The sequence below is a fragment of the Bombina bombina genome, chromosome 3 (genome assembly GCF_027579735.1).
Source record: "Bombina bombina isolate aBomBom1 chromosome 3, aBomBom1.pri, whole genome shotgun sequence".
Lineage (NCBI taxonomy): Eukaryota > Metazoa > Chordata > Amphibia > Anura > Bombinatoridae > Bombina > Bombina bombina.
Window position 1 is genome coordinate 109,508,291 of NC_069501.1, and position 18,325 is coordinate 109,526,615.

Genomic DNA, 18,325 nt, shown 5'->3' on the forward strand with positions numbered 1-18,325 from the left:
GCAAGCAAACAAATATCCACATAATAAAGCAGGCACTCTCCGTTTTAATTTTATCGTTTAATGGTAAACGTTTTCGGGGTCTCCCCCGTCCTCAGACCACAAGAGGGGGAAACTTAATTGGCCCTACATCAAAACACCCTGTAGACAAGAAAGTAATATAAAACATGCATTTTCTATACATTCGCTTTATGAGGTCTTTAGTGTAGCATAAGTCCTGGTAACTCTAGTAGCAGATACTATTTATAAACACTGTGTAGACACAGGTAAGACAGGCTGACAGCGTAAGAAATGCAAACAGATAATTATACGTAACAGTCACAAAGGAGGACCTCAAATATCAGGATTCCTGGTCTTTGAAAAGCCATGTTAGACATGAGCTGCTAGGCTTATGACAGTTACGTCCCAAAACTGTTGAGTAGTGTGCAGGGAGTTTGAAAGGCTAATCTAACACAGCGCACATCGGATTATTACACTTCCTCCCGGCACCATATGAAAGCAGTGTTCAGTGGAAAGTACACTTAGAGGAGTCATACTGCACTGCAAACTCTTGGGTCCCGCTGCTAATGTCTATAGTTAATATGACCGTAGGCATCTGTGGTATTAGGACTCAGATTGGTAAAAAGCAGCAACTAGTATGAAAGCATCCCTGCAGGATTTAGCGGGCAGTTGTGGGATTTTGAAGGGCCCTCTAAGAAAGAGAAAAGTGCAACTCTCTAACCTATGCCCACTCTGCTGAGTGAAATAAAGAGTCTTACCAGCCTGCTTCTGAACAAGTGGGGGCAAGGCTGCAGGAGACCAAGGGTCCTAGCTTTCGATAACCCCCTTCCCGGACATGCCTCATAAAGAAATAAACATCCCAATTCTGAGCCCGGCACCTCCGCTGTGAACCAGTTAGGTTTAGATGTACCCTCGGCATGGTTATGAAAAGTTGGGATGCGCGTCCCCACAGATCGTCTCCCTTGAGAGCAAAGGATAGACACAACTTCAGCCGTGGGAAGCGCGGGTCTCTTTGGGTCCAAGCCGCCAACGTTGAGCTGCAGGGGTCTCTACAGCATCATGAATTCTCTACAGGTATTCCCTGTGTTAGGCACATCCCACCGCTTGAGGATCTGAGCTGTCTCCCGCTCGTACTGGGGGGCAGCATCTTGTTTCTCTGCGTCCTGGCACATAGATCCACACATGTCAACATTCTTAGTGTAGCACGGGGTAGCCTCCTTGGAAACCGATGCTATAAAAGAATCCCCCTGTTGTTCAATAATGTCCTTTAGTTCTCGGTCGCCATCTTGGGGGCCACGTGGGGGCAAGCAACTTGCAAACGACTGTGCAATTAAGTGTCTCAGTCCAGTATAATGTTCATTAAACATCACAAAGAGAGCGTCTTCTGTTAACCAGGTATCGGTACCCATCTCAGATCAGAGTATGTAGTCAAGTAGGACTACTCGTAACCCGGTTGCCCGGCTGCGGCCTGTCAGACAGAGTCGCTTAGTTTGGCTAAACAACTTAGGCTAAGGGACCAATTCAGATAGGCTCCTATTCCACAACAGACTTTTAAAGTTATAGTCACCAAAGAGTTGTAAATATCCCTTGGGAACCTAAAATAGGCTCATATATGTTAGATATAGATCAGGAGCTCCTCCAAAATGCGTCCTGCCGGTTCAGCTCGTCGCTCCGCCCCCATTTTGTCACTTTTTAAACAACTAATGAAACTTTAAAAAATACATCTACATGTTACTCATGGACTAATATTTTCTTTGAATGCATCATTCTATCTAGCATGTATTTAGTGTTTAATGTCCCTTTAAAGAAGCTCAAATATTATTTGCTCTATCTAAAAGAGGACAATTTAAAATGCATTACTTTTTTAATCAAATGTTCCTGTACAGAGAAAAAACCCTAAACATTTAAACATATGTTTGTGAGACGTGTCAATGCCCAGCAACAAATCAGTAGGAAATCTGGTTATCAGTCAGCGAGCAATCAGGTTCAGCTGCATTTCCTGGTAGCTTCAGAATAAAAAGCTTAATTTTAACCTATTTTGTGAATTGAAAGTTTATTCCCAATGATATTTTATAGAGTTTTATGTCACTTAGCAAGCCTGGGAGCTTGGAAAGGAGATCCTGAGAGAGTCATTTGCCAATAACCTTTACATATACAATATAACCTTACTAAACATCATTACTTTCGTTATTGTAATTATTTTATAGATGTGTTTATATACCCCAGCCTGAAATAAATTATTCATCAGCTTAGTCTACTACATTTTAATATTTCTCTATGCTCTTTCCTGTCTATATATCATTTAAATATGGAACGAAATGCCAAGTCAATTAATGTAGAAGGTAACATTTGCTTATCTTTTTAATTCTTTTTTTTTTTTTAGCTTTATGCTGTGAAAAGGAGCCCCTGGGAGTGCAAAGTAACGGCAAGGGGCCTTGACCATTGGAGGAATAGGCCTGGTTTGTTTTGATTGGTTAATAAGGGATAATGGGCGAGGTTAGCACGCGCTACTGCGTACTTAAGAAAAGAGCGGGAGAATCTGTCATCACTGTCATCAGCTTGTTAAGAAAATTTGTGTGAAAAAGTGCTTGTCGTTTGAGTTATTCGCTATGGCGCAGTTTGATGCTCTTTTAGAGCAGCTTAAGGTGGAAGCCGTTAAAAGGGGCCCTACCTGGCTCGAAGAGAAGTTACGTCCACTGTTGGTTCCGGATATCGGAGAGAGGGCGGATAAAGAGGCTGCTTCTCCTAGACCAGTAAGGCTTTCTAGGCCTCCGGTTCGTCTGGATCCTGATTCTGAAGGTAGTAACGGTGGCCGTAGGAGATCCAGCCCCAGTCCGGGGGTAAAGTCGACCATGAAGAAGAGAACAGGTTCCAGTTCTGGGAGTCGGCATGTTGAAGCGGAGATCAGGCATCCTGCTATACCATCCAGCAGCAGTGTTTCTATAGCGGAGCAAGTGAGAGTGTCTGAAAAGGAGGGTGATTATTTGCCTAAGGGTAAGATGGCCAATTTAGGCCAGAAAGAGGCTAGTAAAGGAAAGAGGCAAGTTAATAAAGGTGACGGCTCGTTGAGGCCTAGCTTAGCGAGTGTTAGTAATGAGCAAGTAAGTAGTGTTAGGTCAGTAGGTGTATTAGAAAGACAGACGGGCGAGGATAGTAGGGAGTCAGGGGTTCCAGGCTTGTCTGTTTTATCTCAGGTGGTTGAGGCACAGGTACATAAAGTTTCAAAGACGGCCCAGGTTTTCAGGCCTAGTAGCAGTTTTGAGGAGCAGTCTTATCGAGTACTAGATGAGAGAGTTAAGGGGGTTGAAGTAAGTGAGAATCAGCCCGATGCGGAGGTTTGTACTGGCAGTGAGGAATTAACCTTATATTTAGATTCTTCTGAGGAGGATTTTATACCTACTTCTCCTCGTATGGTTGGTTCTCTTCGCCAGTTTAAGCCTGCAGTTAGAGCATCGGGAGATTTAATTTTAAGGGGTGAGTTACGAAATTTGAGGGAAGGGAATGCTGATGTGGTTAAAAATGTATCTGTTTCTAATAATGTTTATCTTTTAGAAGGGAATGAGATTGGGTCACGGCCTGTGAATCCTCTGGGTTTTCTGGTGGTGGGAAATGACGGCCTGAGTGGGGAAGCTTATGGCCTTCAGGAATCCTGGACGGATAATATCAGGCTTGATATAGAGGACGGCGTTCCGATGGCGGGACGTCCTAATTCGAGGGGAGAAGAAGCAGGGGTGAGTACGGCCAACAATTTTAATTTTGGCCATCAGGGGAATTTGAGAAGGAGTCATAGCAATACATTTAATAGTTCGGTTAATTCTGTTCAATGTCCAAACAGGTCTGGGAATGGGAGAATACAATGTAGAGGTAGACAGCGAAAGAGGTATGGGGACTCAAGGGTGGAAGTGTCTGAAGTTACAGCTCTTAAGAAGGGTAGGGGGGTTTTGGTTGATAGCGGGTTGGGTATGTCTACGGCTAGTAGGTGTATTGGTGTTTGGGCACCATCGGGGGGTTTGTCACATGTTACTGTTTTACAGGCTGAAAGAAGTCAACAAGAGATGGCTATTACGGAAACTAGGACTCCTGGGTTCCAAAATAGGGAGAAGGTCACGGCTGCATCTCAAGTGGATCAGTCTACTGCGGCTCAGGATTTTGGATCAGGTAATGGGGGATCTGGTGCCGTGGAATTGAATGTTGGGGTTGAAAAAGTTGGGGTGAATGTTAATCGTTTATCAGTAACTGTTGTTGCGGGTTTAAGGGAGTTGTTAGCTAAGTTAGAAGTCCCAGGAGGAGTTGCCAATTCTTGGGTTCCGTCGGGATCTGCATTGCAAAATGTTTCAGTAGCGAGTTCTGTTGAGGGAACTAAAGGTGAAGGGTCAGCTATTGTCATGAACCAAGCCTCCAGACGAAAAAGAAAAAGAAAAGGTCTGGGAGGCATTCTGCTAAGAAGGGCTGTGTGGGGATTTGAACCTGTGACTCTGTGGTTGCTATTTCTGTTTGCTTACATGTTGAGCCACAGCCAGTTCTAGCAATAGCATGGATCTTAAAAGATCTGATAAATAACTATTTGCCTTACTTGTTATTACACCTGTGCAACACACAGGTGTTCTCAATTCTGGAATTAATCAGAACCAACCCTGTGCAAAACCTCCCTATTTAAGGATGGCTTTTAGTCTGCATTTTTGTCTTCACATTGGATCTGTTTTGTCAAGTCAGAACCTGTTTCCTGTATTTCTTTGGAGAAAGATTTCCTTTGCACCTGTTTACAAGGTATTACCAGGAGAAAGCCTTTACCTTTAAACCTGTTACCAATCTTCAAGTTTGTTTCCTGCCTTGTGCATTTCCTGCACTCAGCAATTACAAGGAGAGAGACTTTACCTTTAAACCTGTTACCAGTTTGCAAGTTGTTTCCTGCATTGTGCAATTCCTGCACTCAGCAATTACAAGGAGAGAGACTTTACCATTAAACCTGCTACCTGTTTACAAGTTGTTTTCTGCCTTGTGCAAATCTTACATTTCAGTTATTACCAAGAGAGACTTTCCTTTTTGAATCTGCATCTCTGCTTACTAGTTTTCTTTATTTTCACTCCTGCTGTATGTGGTCTTAACATACCTGAGTAGCATATTTAAATATTCTGCAAGTATTTGCTTAAACAAAGTATTTTGTTGTTTAAATAAATTTGTTTTCATTTTCAATCAGTATGGCTTCTACTAATCTTCCTTTAAAGCAACTGTTCCAGACAATGAGGCTCTCACATGATATCCTGAGACAGAACATGACAGAATGTGAAGACCTTAAAAGAGAGCCCTCTGGGATTATTGCTGTATTGGATTCAGTGTTAAAGTTTATTAAGGACATACTCATTAACTTTATGGAGCTGGTGGAAATGTTATCTCTCCCAACCGAAACCTTGTCTAAAGTTACCTCCCAAACAAGGAAAGGTTTTAAAGAACCCTTAACAGAAGAGGAGAAAATTCGGCGAAGACAACTTAACCTCTGTTTCTATTGTGGGGGACCTGGTCACCGCATCACAGGGTGTCCAGTAAGACCTCCTAGAGGATCAAGTCAAGATACAGCCAAGTTGAAAATGAACTCTGATGTTAAGGGAACAAATTATACTTCCACTAGCAAACTGCATGATACCCCTGGAGATGACCCAGCTATGGAGAATACATCTATTCTACAAACAACCGTTTCTAACACGCTTCAAGAAATGGTACCTGATTTGAAACAGATGATCATTGGGAGTACAACTCCAACTACATCCATTACCCATACCACTGCGTCTGTTTCTGCATCAACCACATTGGGGAACTCTGCAAAAATACCTCCTGGAAATCCTGCACATTACCTTGTTTCTGCCCTGGCTGGAGATCCAGCTAACAAAAGTCACTCATCAGACATAAAAGTGACAAACCTTCCAGCTGAATCAGACTCTGCCAATTCTAAAGATCCACACCTCCTTGTACCACCTTCACCCAGCTACTCATTGACTGAGAAAGAATTGGATGCGATGGTTGAATTGGATATAAATGACACAGAAAATGAATTCCTGGACTCTGAAGGAGAGGTCATACCTCACCCGGAGGTACTCTACCCATCAGGCAGATATGACCCAGATAACGAATTCCTTGACTCTGAAGGAGAGGTCTTTTCCTACCTGGAGGTACCCTGCCCATCAGCCAGTCCATTGCAAGCTGCTGGGTATAATCAGGAACCTCTAAATCAAAACTGTCTTGGTTTTTCAGCTCTTGTTATGCCTACAGGGATATCTTCTAAGGGTCCCCAATCTCAGGCAGCTGTTCCAAAGCAAAGAATCCATTCCATCTGATTGTATTAGGGCTTCAAATGGAACACTTGTTCGTAAATCCCACCTTCAGATGTTTGAACAGGCTTTGAGCGCCCAGAGTGCGCTCTTTGGAGGGGGCATCTGTCATGAACCAAGCCTCCAGACGAAAAAGAAAAGGTCTGGGAGGCATTCTGCTAAGAAGGGCTGTGTGGGGATTTGAACCTGTGACTCTGTGGTTGCTATTTCTGTTTGCTTACATGTTGAGCCACAGCCAGTTCTAGCAATAGCATGGATCTTAAAAGATCTGATAAATAACTATTTGCCTTACTTGTTATTACACCTGTGCAACACACAGGTGTTCTCAATTCTGGAATTAATCAGAACCAACCCTGTGCAAAACCTCCCTATTTAAGGATGGCTTTTAGTCTGCATTTTTGTCTTCACATTGGATCTGTTTTGTCAAGTCAGAACCTGTTTCCTGTATTTCTTTGGAGAAAGATTTCCTTTGCACCTGTTTACAAGGTATTACCAGGAGAAAGCCTTTACCTTTAAACCTGTTACCAATCTTCAAGTTTGTTTCCTGCCTTGTGCATTTCCTGCACTCAGCAATTACAAGGAGAGAGACTTTACCTTTAAACCTGTTACCAGTTTGCAAGTTGTTTCCTGCATTGTGCAATTCCTGCATTCAGCAATTACAAGGAGAGAGACTTTACCATTAAACCTGCTACCTGTTTACAAGTTGTTTTCTGCCTTGTGCAAATCTTACATTTCAGTTATTACCAAGAGAGACTTTCCTTTTTGAATCTGCATCTCTGCTTACTAGTTTTCTTTATTTTCACTCCTGCTGTATGTGATCTTAACATACCTGAGTAGCATATTTAAATATTCTGCAAGTATTTGCTTAAACAAAGTATTTTGTTGTTTAAATAAATTTGTTTTCATTTTCAATCAGTATGGCTTCTACTAATCTTCCTTTAAAGCAACTGTTCCAGACAATAAGGCTCTCACATGATATCCTGAGACAGAACATGACAGCTATACAGGTTCAAGCAGTTGGATTGCCCCAGTCAAAAGTGGTTAATGTTGAGAATAAAGGGTCGGGGGCCCTGAACTTAAAATTGCTGATACGGCTTTGGCTAGGTCTTGCTTGTGTTCTATTGGGCCTTTAGGTATGCACTTGACGGTTGAGTTAAGGGAAAAGATATGGAAGAGAGAATTTATTGAGTTATTTTCTCTGTTACCTCTTGACCAGTCTTTTGAGATACCTGAGGATTCAAAGAAAGATGCGTCAAAGAAGGAGGAAGAGGAGAGGAAAAAACGGTACAGAAAGTTGCCTAAAACCTTTACTAATTGGTTTCAATCTTTTGTTATTTATGCCAGCGTATTTGCTGGTAAGTTTCCTGATCAGGGTGTGGCCCTTTTTTGTTATTTAGATGAAGTTGCTGCTGCTCAGAGAATATATGGGGGTATGGCTTGGTGGGTTTATGATGAACAATTTAGGCAACGTTTGTCGGATAAGCCTGAGATGATCGGGATATGGGTCTTTGGCTCAAGATAATGACCCCGTTAAGGTCTTGGCAGCCTTTTCGTGGGGGAGCCGGCGGGTCACTTCAGAGTGGGTCATCGGCAACAGTTAAAAAAGGTTTCTGCTTCGCTTTTAATGAAAAGATTTGCAAATGGGGATCTTCTTGTAAATTCAGACATGAGTGTTCAGGGTGCGGGGGCGCTCACCCATTCTCCAAGTGTTTCAAAAAGAACAAATTGGGTGGAACCCAGGAGTTGTCTGAGAAAGGGAGTAACTCCGGTGAGGTTAAGCGGGATGGAGCTGTGGCTCTCCCTTTACGCTAAACAAAAGAGTTTTAGGGAGAAAGCGTTGTTATTGTTTCATGGTTTTGAGTATGGTTTTAAAATTCCATCTTATGGTGGAGTTGTTCATTATAGAGGCAATCTGAAGTCAGCTAGGGAATGGCCAGATGTTGTTAAGAGTAAACTTGAGAAGGAGGTTTTGTTGGGTCGTATGGCGGGGCCTTTTAAATTTCCCCCAATCCCCCATTTGCGTATTTCACCTTTGGGTGTGGTCCCTAAGAAAGATCCGGGTAAATTCCGTCTTATTCATCACTTGTCTTTTCCAAAGGGTGGGTCTGTGAATGATGGCATTCCGGAGGAATTATCGTCAGTGTCTTATGCATCTTTCGACCTGGCGGTTAAGATGGTCAGGGAAGCGGGTCAGTTTGCTTGGCTGGCTAAGGTTGATATAGAGGCAGCTTTTCGCTTGCTTCCGGTTCATCCTTCTTCCCACTATCTCTTGGGTTGCTGTTTTGATGGAGTTTTTTATGTGGACCTTTGCCTTCCGATGGGGTGTTCCATTTCTTGTTCATTGTTTGAGTGTTTTAGTTCATTTTTGGAATGGGTAGTTAAGGTTAAGTCAGGATTTTCTTCTATTGTTCATTACCTTGATGACTTTCTTTTTGTGGGTCCTCCTGAGTGGGATGTTTGTTTGAAGTTGAGGGATTGTTTTTATTCAATGGCATCTGAATTTGGGGTTCCCATTGTAATGGAAAAATCTGAGGGTCCAGTTACGGCCCTTAATTTTTTGGGGATCACAATTGATTCGGAGAAGATGGAATGTAAGTTGCCGAGGGAAAAGATTGTGGATTTGTCTGAAATGATTCAGCTTTTTCTTGGTGTTAGTAAGGTGACTTTGCGTGAAATGCAATCACTGTTAGGGAAATTGAATTTTGCTTGCAGAATTATTCCCATTGGGAGAGTGTTTTCTAGGAGAATGTCATTGGCCACATCTGGTGTAAGTAAGCCTCATCATTTTGTGAGGGTTAAAAAAGGACACAAAGATGATTTGAGGGTTTGGTTAGAATTCCTTAAAAATTTTAATGGAGCTGAGATCTTCATGGAAGCTCGGATCTCCAATGTTGAGTTGGATTTGGTAACTGATGCAGCTGGTGGTGTTGGTTTTGGGGCTTATTTTCAGGGTCACTGGTGTGCGGACGTGTGGCCTCAGGATTGGGTGGGGCTTGGTTTAACTCGAAACTTAGTATTTCTTGAACTATTTCCGATATTGGTAGCTTTATTTGTTTGGGAGGATGATTTGGTTAATAAATCTATATTATTCCACACGGATTATATTAGTGTCGTTTCTGCTATCAATTCGGTATCTGCGTCCTCATTGCCAGTTTTGCGTTTATTGAGAGTACTGGTTTTGAAATGTTTGAGCATGAATGTTTTTGTCAGGGCTAAACATATCCCTGGTAAGTGCAATTTGATAGCAGATGCTTTATCTCGTTTACAGTGGAGCCGTTTTCGGGAGCTTGCTCCTCGGGCAGATGCAGTCGGAACGAATTTCCCGGATCAATTATGGAAGCTTGGGGAGGAGGATTGGCTGAGTTAATTAAGAATTCTTTGGCTCCAGGTACTTGGTTTTCTTATGTATCAGTCTGGAGAGAATGGGAAGCATGGTTAGGTCAGGCTGAACTTAAGGAAGGGTCTGATGATGTCACAGGTTGCTTATTGGAATGTGGCATTGGGGAACTCTGGGTTTGTCAGCATCTAATATGGATAAAAGATTGGCTGCCTTAGCTTTTAGATTCCGTTTATTGGGTATGGGTGACATTACAAAGGTTTTTTGGGTTCGCCAGGTCCTTAAGGGTTTGAAAACGAAGGCGAAGAATATAGACAAGAGAAGGCCTATTACATTTACATTGCTGAAAAGATTTGGGTAGTACTGGCTTATATTTGTTCATCAACATTTGAAATAACATTGTTTCGAACGGCCTTTGTTTTGGCCTTTATCGGGGCCTTCAGGATATCTGAATTAGTAAGCCCTAGCAGGAGGGTTTCTGGGGGTTTACAAAAAGAAGATGTGATATGGGATGAGAATAGGGTGGAAATTTTATTGAGGAGTAGTAAAACTGACATTTATAAAAAAGGCAAGAATATAGTTCTGTTCCCTAGTGGGTCAGCGGTATGTCCTTGTCAGGTGATGATGCATTATGGGTCTATACGGCCTTCGCAAGATGGCCCATTGTTGATTCATTCTGGTGGTTCCTTTTTGTCGCAGTATCAATTTAGAGCTATTTTGAAAGGATCAATTGGGTTATTGGGTTTTAATCCATTAGAATTTGGGTCCCATTCATTTCGTATAGGGGCTGCTACTGAGGCTTCTATTCTAGGTCTGAAGGAAGATATAGTTAAAAAGATTGGTAGGTGGAGTTCAAATCGTTATAAATCTTACGTTAGGCCTGATTTGAGAGTTTAAAAAAATAAAATAAAAAATATTGGGAGAATGTTGTGGGAACGCCTGAGCTAATAGCTTCCTGAAGGTTTTTCTTTTATTTCTTGTATTTTTCAGGTGTGAGGATCGTATGGGTGATGGGGCATTCATTTATATATTGGGCCAATGCTGAGGCCAGTAAGAAAATGGGCGGCCTGCAGCTCGGGTGTCCAGTTGGTCAATGGGAAGTCAAATGGTTTGGGATTAGGCGCATGTGTTGGGAGCTTTTGTTTCCAGTATTTGTTGAGTACAGCAAGGTGTTCCATCACCCTGATGTTTTAGTGTTGCATTTGGGGGGGAATGACTTGGGTATTATTCCTCAGAAGGAACTAGTCAGAAGAATAAAAAGAGATTTGGGCAATATTAAAGATCTTTATCCTGAGATAAAAATAATTTGGTCACAGATTACTCCACGTCTAGTGTGGAGATCAGCATGGGATTATGATAAGCTTGAAAGGAGCCGTAAAAAATAATAATAAAATAGTTAGTTCTTTTGTAAGAAGGTTGGGGGGGGGTTGTTTTTCACCCAGATTTTGAAGTTGAAGGGGCTGAGGAATTTTATCTAAAAGATGGTGTTCCCTTTAATCAATTCAGGCTGCAGATATTCCTGTTTGACATAAAAGAAGCTTTGGAAATTTTTTTGGATTTGGCGGGACTGGGCTGCTTGAGCAGACCAGTCGGTGGTGGGGGTGCTAGTTCCCAGACAAATATTTTAAGCAATATGGCCAAGTGATTTGGAGGATGTTAAGAAGTTGCCTCTCCATGGGGTGAGAGGGCAACTGGTTTATTATAGGAACAAGGGGTTCCCTATTAAAGTGGAGGTGTGCTTGGTACGGACTCAACGTGGATATAGTTGAGTCCAGTTTTTTGAATAACGGCCATCTTGTTTTTTGTGGGTTTGGGAACTAGCACCGCTGTGGGGAATTGGCAATATGTTTTAATGTGAATGTTAATTAAGAACATCAGGTATGTTCTGTTTAAAATGTTTAAAGATGTTTTATTATATTTAATATTTAATTTATGTTATTAATAAAATGGCTGCGGCCAATTTTATACCAAAGTTGTGTGTAACTCTTATTTATATAAGTAAGGTAGTTTTATAAATGTTATTATGTTGGGCCGGGGATTGACGACTTTAAAGGTCAAGGAGCCCCTGGGAGTGCAAAGTAACGGGAAGGGGCCTTGACCGTTGGAGGAATAGGCCTGGTTTGTTTTGATTGGTTAATAAGGGATAATGGGCGGGGTTAGCACGCACTACTGCGTACTTAAGAAAAGAGCGAGAGAATCTGTCATCAGCTTGTTAAGAAAATTTGTGTGAAAAAGTGCTCCCTCCCTCCCTCCCTTGAATTTGTTGTGTTCCTTCCTTGTTTTGTGTTTGTCGCAGCAAGGCGGGGGTGCTAGTTCCCAGACAAATATTTTAAGCAATATGGCCAAGTGATTTGGAGGATTTTAAGAAGTTTCCTCTCCATGGGGTGAGCGGGTAACTGGTTTATTATAGGGACAAGGGGTTCCCTATTAAAGTGGAGGTGTGCTTGGTACGGACTCAACGTGGATATAGTTGAGTCCAGTTTTTTGAATAACGGCCATCTTGTTTTTTGTGGGTTTGGGAACTAGCACCGCTGTGGGGAATTGGCAATATGTTTTAATGTGAATGTTAATTAAGAACATCAGGTATGTTCTGTTTAAAATGTTTAAAGATGTTTTATTATATTTAATTTATGTTATTAATAAAATGGCTGCGGACAATTTTATACCAAAGTTGTGTGTAACTCGTAGTTTTATAAATGTTATTATGTTGGGCCGGGGATTGATGACTTTAAAGGTCATGCAAATTATGGCAGGGAAAACAGATCCTTCCTAATTACTATTTCTGCATGTTGCCTCCTGCAATGTTAGGGATGTTGCCAAAATCCCAAGATTACCATACTTACTTTCACAAAAAATTATAATGGAGATTATTTTAGTGACTGAGTATTTATAATTGTTAGAAAAAATATTATAAATGTGTGCTTCTACTTTTTTACATGCTCTAAAAGCTTAGATAGGTGCTGATTTGTGTATACTAAACAGCACCGCTATATTCTCTGACATCTGCACCAGATGAATGTAAAATGTTCAGATCTTGGGGCAAAAAAATGTTTATTAGAAAGATCTTAAAACAGTACAGCTGTGTTGTCCATTTTAAGAAGAAAATATATTGCATGGACGTCTTTACTACCTTTCATTTCAGCACAACTACTTCTAAATGGCGGTTTATTTTCTATTTTCAATTGTTATACCTTTATCAAACGTAAAATGTTAAAGCCCAGGGAATTACAAAACTAGTAACTTTATACCATTCAAATGACAGACAGTGACTCCAGTTGCTGAGCTCCCTCCAATTCCAAGAAAACCAAATCAGCCTCAATAGAGATTCTATTCTGAGGCAAAAGTTATAAAGATCGAGAGTCAGATCTGATAACCAGTTTGATCTGGTGCTTCACCAACGCAGAGGTGGCAGAGAGAGTGCATGAATGAGCCTGCCCTGCAAGGGCTCCACAGCAGCATTCACTGCTTAGTACATGGAGTTCTTTGTCTTTACACATGAAGGGCTAAAATAGCAATGCTCACTCCCTAATGGCCCAGCCTTGAATCAGCCTTAAGGACATTATCTGTTGTGCTAAAGAAACCAATAATGTCAAAGCAGTTGTCTACTTGTGCCTGTACCTACCATCACTGGACACAATTTGAACTATTTCAGATGTTTGACACTGCAAGAAGGACATGAACATTCTGCTCGGTGGTTATTGCATCTTTTACTGCCCTAGACTCCATGAACCCATTTCTTAAAAATATTTTGCTACATGTTCAGGTAGGGACCATTCTAAATAATAGTTATTATAGGGTTAAAATAGCTAATCTGGGATATTGCTGGGTATAGGAAATAGGGAGTGAGTTGCATGTGAATCATGATCAGAAGGATTGCCCTGTGTTCATAAGCCTGATATACAAGGCCAAAATTGTCCCATAGCAACAAAGAAGACCCAATTGGTGCACTGGTCTAGGTTTAGGTTCTGCAAGCAAGAATATAAAACTTTTAGTGACCTCAGAAAGGGCAGGGGACACAACACTATCAACAGATGTATCCACTGCAAATAAGATTCTCAAAGGCTTGAAAGCCTAGGACAAGCCACTATGAGACAAGATGCAACTATTTTAAATATATATATATATATATATATATATATATATATATATATATATATATACAGGTGAAACTCGAAAAATTAGAATATCGTGCAAAAGTTCATTTATTTCACTAATGCAACCTAAAAGGTAAAACTAATATATGAGATAGACTCATTACATGCAAAGCAAGATAGTTCAAGCCGTGATTTGTCATAATTGTGATAATTATGGCTTTCAGCTCATGAAAACCCCAAATCCACAATCTCAGAAAATTAGAATATTACATGCAATCAATAAAACAAGGATTGTACATAGAACAATATGGGACCTCTGAAAACTATAAGCATGCATACTGTATGTACTCAGTACTTGGTTTGGGCCCCTTTTGCAGCAATTACTGCCTCAATGCGGCGTGGCATGGAAGCTATCAGCCTGTGGCACTGCTGAGGTGTTATGGAAGACCAGGATGCTTCAATAGCGGCCTTCAGCTCTTCTGCATTGTTCGGTCTCATTTCTCTCATCTTTCTCTTGGCAATGCCCCATAGATTCTCTATGGGGTTCAGGTCAGGCGAGTTTGCTGGCCAATCAAGCACAGTAATCCCACGGTCATTGAACCAGGTTTTGGTGCTTTTGGCAGTGTGGGCAGGTGCCAAGTCCTGCTGGAAAATGAAGTCAGCATCCCCATAGAGCTCATCTGCGGAAGGAAGCATGAAGTGATCCAAAATCTCCTGGTAGACGGCTGTATTGACCCTGGACTTAATGAAGCACGGTGGACCAACACCAGCAGATGACGTGGCTCCCCAAATCAACACAGACTGTGGAAACTTCACACTGGACTTCAAGCATCTTGCGGTGTGTGCCTCTCCTTTCTTCCTCCATACTCTGGGTCCTTGGTTTCCAAATGAGATGCAAAATTTGTTTTCATCAGAAAAGAGGACTTTGGACCACTGAGGAACAGACCAGGTTTGTTTTTCTTTAGCCCAGGTAAGACGCTTCTGACGTTGTTTGTTGTTCAGGACTGGCTTGACAAGAGGAATATGACATTTGAAGCCCATGTCCAGGATCCGTCTATGTGTGGTGACTCTTGATGCACTCACTCCAGCCTCAGTCCACTCCTTGTGAAAGTCCCCAACACTTTTGAATGACCTTTTCCTGACAATCCTCTCCAGGCTGCGGTCATCCCTGCTGCTTGTGCACCTTTTTCTTCCACACTTTTCCCTTCTACATAACTTTATATTAATGTGCTTTGATACAGCACTTTGGGAACATCCAACTTCTTTTGCAATTACCTTTTGAGGCTTTCCCTCATTATGGAGGGTGTCAATGATGGTTTTCTGCACAACTGTCAGGTCAGCAGTCTTTCCCTTGATTGTGAGTCCTACTGAACCAGACTGAGAGACCATTTAAAGGCTCAGAAACCCTTTGCAGGTGATATGGCTTAATTAGCTGATTAGAGTGTGACACTTTGAGCCTAGAATATTGCACCTTTTCACAATATTCTAATTTTCTGAGATTGTGGATTTGGGGTTTTCATGAGCTGTAAGCCATAATCCTCACAATTATGACAAATCACGGCTTAAACTATTTTGCTTTGCATGTAATGAGTCTATCTCATATATTAGTTTCACCTTTTAGGTTGCATTAGTGAAATAAATGAACTTTTGCACGATATTCTATTTTTTCGAGTTTCACCTGTGTAATACCGTTTTTAGGCTCTTTAGTGTAAGGGTTTTCTGTTCAGTGACCAGGTTTTGTACAAAATGTGTGCTATTTTACAATGCTGTTATTACTTTAAGGCACTCTATATGAGAAATGTTACACTAATAAGCAGAAAATACAAATGAAATATTTCTATATATTGTTTCTTCCTTTCTCTACAGCTTAAAAATTATTCTTTAAATTTTTTTTTACATATAGGAAACATTATTCGAAGTAGGGTTTGAAACTAATGTATTAGATATTTATACTTTTATGTTTTTGAAGATGCAAGATCCTATAAACTCAGGTGTCCCATCATTTAAGAAAAAGGGAAAAGCTATTGTGTAGGGGTATAGGTTCTCTTGTGGATGATCTTTCACACCCTTAGCCATGAAGTTTTTAAAGGATACTAAACATTTTCTTTTCATTGTTGGTAGTTCCAACTTCAAGCGATCTAGGTGTTGGCTAATTGATTTTGTTTCATTATATGCATAATTTATCCATGGCAAAGGTTTGCCAGCAGTTCACTATCATTTAGTGTGTTAAAATAATTATATGCCAAATCTTAGTCTATATAGATGCTCTTCATTTTCCATAAATCAGCAAAGGGGAACACTTAACTACGTTTACCATATGCAAAACCAAATGGATAGATTCAAATATAAATGTCTGGAAGATAGAAAGAAAAAGAGGTTAGTTTTAAAAGAGGAAAATTGGAAAGTTTTTTTTTTTATTGTATGTTTCATCTAAATGACTATAGGTCCCTTTTACTGTAAAACATTTTCACCTAGATTACGAGTTTTACATTGCGGCTTTTAATGCTGAAAAAATGGCAATTTGAGCGTAAAAGCAGTAACGCCGCTATTGGGAGTCGTGTCAGAAATAGGTATACCGCAAGTATTTTAGCCTGTAATGCAACGTCAAAACCGCACTCAAAAACATGAAGTTTTTGTGTGGGATTTCCATAGCGCCGGTATTACAGGTTGCGCGGTGAGGCTAAAATGCTTGCGTTACAGCCTATACCGACACGATCCATACCGCCATCTGAGAGCAGTAGTTATGGATTTTGTGTAACAAAAATGTTTCACAAAACTTATAACTAAAGTTTTACAAAGTACACTAACACCCATAAACTACCTATTAACCTCTAAACCGCCACCCTCCCGCATCGCAAACACTATATTAAACTTATTAACCCCTAATCTGCCGCCCACCCACATTGCGACTATTCAATAAAGTTGACAACAACTAGACAAACTAGTTGTAACTGAGAGTACAACACAGTTTTAAAGAGAGAATAATTCCACTTTTATATTTATCAAACTTAACTCTACTAGATTCATAAAGTGTTCAAAATTTAGATTAGATTAGATTAGATTTGTTTTATTGTCATTGTACAAAGTAGAAAAACAGAGACAACGAAATTATATTTGAAAATCTAACCAATCCTATACACAGATGGCACTATAATGGTAAAAACTAATAGATAGCAAAAAATTCAAGTGACTTGTGCAGAAAATTTCTATACCACAAAAGTAAGTACAATGTAAGTGTAATAAAGTGCAAAAAAAATCAGTTCCATACAAAAAAGTATATATTTCTCCAACATAGGTGTGTCCGGTCCACGGCGTCATCCTTACTTGTGGGATATTCTCTTCCCCAACAGGAAATGGCAAAGAGCCCAGCAAAGCTGGTCACATGATCCCTCCTAGGCTCCGCCTACCCCAGTCATTCTCTTTGCCGTTGTACAGGCAACATCTCCACGGAGATGGCTTAGAGTTTTTTAGTGTTTAACTGTAGTTTTTCATTATTCAATCAAGAGTTTGTTATTTTCAAATAGTGCTGGTACGTACTATTTACTCAGAAACAGAAAAGAGATGAAGAATTCTGTTTGTATGAGGAAAATGATTTTAGCAACCGTAACTAAAATCCATGGCTGTTCCACACAGGACTGTTGAGAGCAATTAACTTCAGTTGGGGGAACAGAGTGCAGTCTCTTACTGCTTGAGGTATGACACATTCTAACAAGACGATGTAATGCTGGAAGCTGTCATTTTCCCTATGGGATCCGGTAAGCCATGTTTATTACGATTGTAAATAAGGGCTTCACAAGGGCTTATTTAAACTGTAGACTTTTTCTGGGCTAAATCGATTGATTATTAACACATATTTAGCCTTGAGGAATCATTTTATCTGGGTATTTTGATATAATAATATCGGCAGGCACTGTTTTAGACACCTTATTCTTTAGGGGCTTTCCCAAAGCATAGGCAGAGTCTCATTTTCGCGCCGGTGTTGCGCACTTGTTTTTGAGAGGCATGGCATGCAGTTGCATGTGAGAGGAGCTCTGATACTTATAAAAGACTTCTGAAGGCGTCATTTGGTATCGTATTCCCCTTTGGGTTTGGTTGGGTCTCAGCAAAGCAGATACCAGGGACTGTAAAGGGGTTTAAAGCTTAAAACGGCTCCGGTTCCGTTATTTTAAGGGTTAAAGCTTCCAAAATTGGTGTGCAATATTTTCAAAGCTTTAAGACGCTGTGGTGAAAATTTGGTGAATTTTGAACAATTCCTTCATGTTTTTTCGCAATTGCAGTAATAAAGTGTGTTCAGTTTAAAATTTAAAGTGACAGTAACGGTTTTATTTTAAAACGTTTTTTGTACTTTCTGATCAAGTTTATGCCTGTTTAACATGTCTGAGCTACCAGATAGACTGTGTTCTGAATGTGGGGAAGCCAGAATTCCTATTCATTTAAATAAATGTGATTTATGTGATAATGACAATGATGCCCAAGATGATTCCTCAAGTGAGGGGAGTAAGCATGGTACTGCATCATTCCCTCCTTCGTCTACACGAGTCTTGCCCACTCAGGAGGCCCCTAGTACATCTAGC

The 18,325-nt window shown here is 40.7% G+C and overlaps 1 protein-coding gene across 3 annotated transcripts in view; it reads left to right on the forward strand.

Annotated features, from left to right (window-relative positions):
- Positions 1 to 11,629, forward strand: part of LOC128651511 (uncharacterized) — a 12,773-nt gene extending 1,144 nt beyond the window's left edge. The window contains exons 2-6 of one of the 3 annotated variants that reach the window (XM_053704546.1): positions 2,381 to 2,991; positions 3,550 to 3,728; positions 4,032 to 4,155; positions 9,589 to 9,708; positions 10,648 to 11,629. In XM_053704546.1, coding sequence (XP_053560521.1) covers positions 2,607 to 2,991; positions 3,550 to 3,728; positions 4,032 to 4,155; positions 9,589 to 9,708; positions 10,648 to 11,042 — 1,203 coding nt within the window. In that variant the 5' untranslated portion in view covers positions 2,381 to 2,606 and the 3' untranslated portion in view covers positions 11,043 to 11,629. Of the gene's footprint in view, positions 1 to 2,380; positions 3,729 to 4,031; positions 4,156 to 9,588; positions 9,709 to 10,647 lie in introns of all 3 variants that reach the window. The other 2 variants (XM_053704544.1, XM_053704545.1) reach the window with 2 other exon arrangements.
- Positions 11,630 to 18,325: the final 6,696 nt, after the last annotated feature.